The sequence below is a fragment of the Notothenia coriiceps genome, unplaced genomic scaffold (assembly GCF_000735185.1).
Source record: "Notothenia coriiceps isolate Sejong01 unplaced genomic scaffold, NC01 NC01_scaffold00002204, whole genome shotgun sequence".
Taxonomy (NCBI): Eukaryota; Metazoa; Chordata; class Actinopteri; order Perciformes; family Nototheniidae; genus Notothenia; species Notothenia coriiceps.
In genome coordinates, this window is record NW_011334905.1 from 26,134 (window position 1) to 28,339 (window position 2,206).

General features: G+C 41.3%; 1 protein-coding gene across 1 annotated transcript in view; it reads right to left on the reverse strand.

Annotated features, from left to right (window-relative positions):
- slit3 (slit homolog 3 (Drosophila)) overlaps positions 1-2,206 on the reverse strand; it is a 40,904-nt gene that overhangs the window by 21,300 nt on the left and 17,398 nt on the right. The window contains exon 12 of the mRNA XM_010795698.1: positions 418-511. Coding sequence (XP_010794000.1) covers positions 418-511 — 94 coding nt within the window. The remainder of the gene's footprint in view (positions 1-417; positions 512-2,206) is intronic.

Here is a 2,206-nt window from a genome sequence, read left to right on the forward strand (position 1 = left end):
TATATATATATATTGCTCGCATAAAATCCCCGGGGTTTTTTGCTTTGTATGCCGGGGGCGGGACATTCATGTGATTGGTTGTTGGTCGCGGTGCTCGAATAAAATCCCCAAGCTTCAGACACGCCCAGCTCCAAGCTTTTTTTGAAGCTATAGTGTGGACGGGCCGTAATGGTTATTTTACAAACCCTGAGATTAACTCGATATTTGCTTCAAATGTTACTGTCTGCCTGGTTTTGTATTTGTCTAATCAAACAGACACATTCCCAAAGCAGTGATGATAATTCACATTTTCCTTGTTTCTTAAAAGAAATGACTTTTAGCATTTTGACCTTGACGCTTCTGTCACTTTGCTGTCACTCCCTGGGATGTGACCTCCGACCCTTTTGAGTGCTGACCTCCTGCAAAGCTGTCACTCACCTGTAAGTGCGGCCGACATGGATGCATTTTGAGTCGTGCTGACAGGGGTCGAAACCATGGAGACAAGAGTCAACCACCTCGTCACACAGGTCACCTGGTGACAAAAAGAGAAAATAAATGTTTATTTCTTTAGTAATTAAATAAACATAGCTAGTCAATCTAAACCATCACGTGTGGGGGGGTGTTTTAGCTTTTGTTTTATGCAGATTACAGCATCATTCAACAGAAATACAGAACATAGGAAAAAGGATGATAAAAAGAGATGGGAGGAGAGGGCTAGTTTCACATGTTTTCTCTGTCAGCTTTAAATCACAGCGGAAAGAGAGAAAAACAAGGGTGGAAACAGATAATTTATAGATGTGTCTATCTTGTTCAAAGCCTTTCGATAATGTGCAAGTCTTCATACACACACACACACACACACACACACACACACACACACACACACACACACACACACACACACACACACACACAGAGGGAATAGCATTATCAGCTTTTTCTCAGAGCTGATGGAAACGGGGGTTAATAGGCTGTGTAACAGTGGCTGCGGTTTACTAATGTACTCAGAGACACTCACACACACTTGCAGTCTCAAAGGGTGAGAAGGGTTAACAGTGTGTGTAAAAGCAGTAGCTGAAATTGGTCATATGAAGGAAGAGGGGATTGAGAAAGGTCAGGCCCATTTCCATCCTTCTCTGTCTGCTTTAATCTAATCGTGTTGCCTGACTCCCACCCTGTCTGTCTCCATCACTCTCCTCTCAAGTCGCTTTGGATGCTAGTCCTTCTGAGCAACAGTGCACTTCTGCATCTGCTGGAAACCTCAATTGAGATCTTAAAGCAACAGCAATGGTACAAGAAGCTTCATTGGCAAGCTTGTTTACACTTTGAAGACTCAGTTAAAGAAGCCAACATAAATGTATTAATGTAAAATAAACAGCTAGGCAATGGATGAGGTGGTTTCAGAAGATGATACACATGTTGGGACACATTTATGCATTGGCCTTTCATTTCGTGCCCACTGTTTGTTTTGTACAGTGCTTGTGCCATTAAGCAATAGATAGATTACCATTTTAATTTGCTTTAACACAAAATAAAACACTTTTGATTCAATATGTTCAAATGCTAGCGAGAAATTGTTTATATGTTGTCACAATTTTGAGGAAGGCATCTCAAAATGTGATGTAATAGTTTGTGTAGCAAGTCAAAAAGTCCACCTCACAACATTGTTGCTCCTTTCCAAAAATGTCAAACACTAATGTCTTTATAGAAAAACGTTTTTTTGCATAGTCTCCATAGGGACGTCTTGACCTTTTGCTCGAGTGCCAGCTTGGAAATGTTAAAATTTGCAAACACAATTTATCTCATTATCTATAAGAATGCAGCACATTTATCCTCATGTCCATTTTTTTCTTTTTGAATTGCAACTCCTGGGTTGTGGAAATGTTATCTCAGCTTTTTAAAAGGTCTTGTGACCTTCATTCCTGATTTTTTTCCTCCTCACCTCTCTGGTGCAAATCGGACGAGACAGTCCTCGTTGCTGAGTTTGGAGAAAGCTGAGCTACTAGCGAGAGACTGTCCTCTTAATGTGACACCTGATGACTAGGCCTCGGTTCACTGAGCTCAGTGGAGCCAAAGGAACCAGCTGCGTGTATGTGTGTGTGTGTGTGTGTGTGTGTGTGTGTGTGTGTGTGTGTGTGTGTGTGTGTGTGTGTGTGTGTGTGTGTGTGTGTGTGTGTGTGTTTGTGTGTGTTGTTAGTACTTATTGTATATGTATGTACTAGTACGT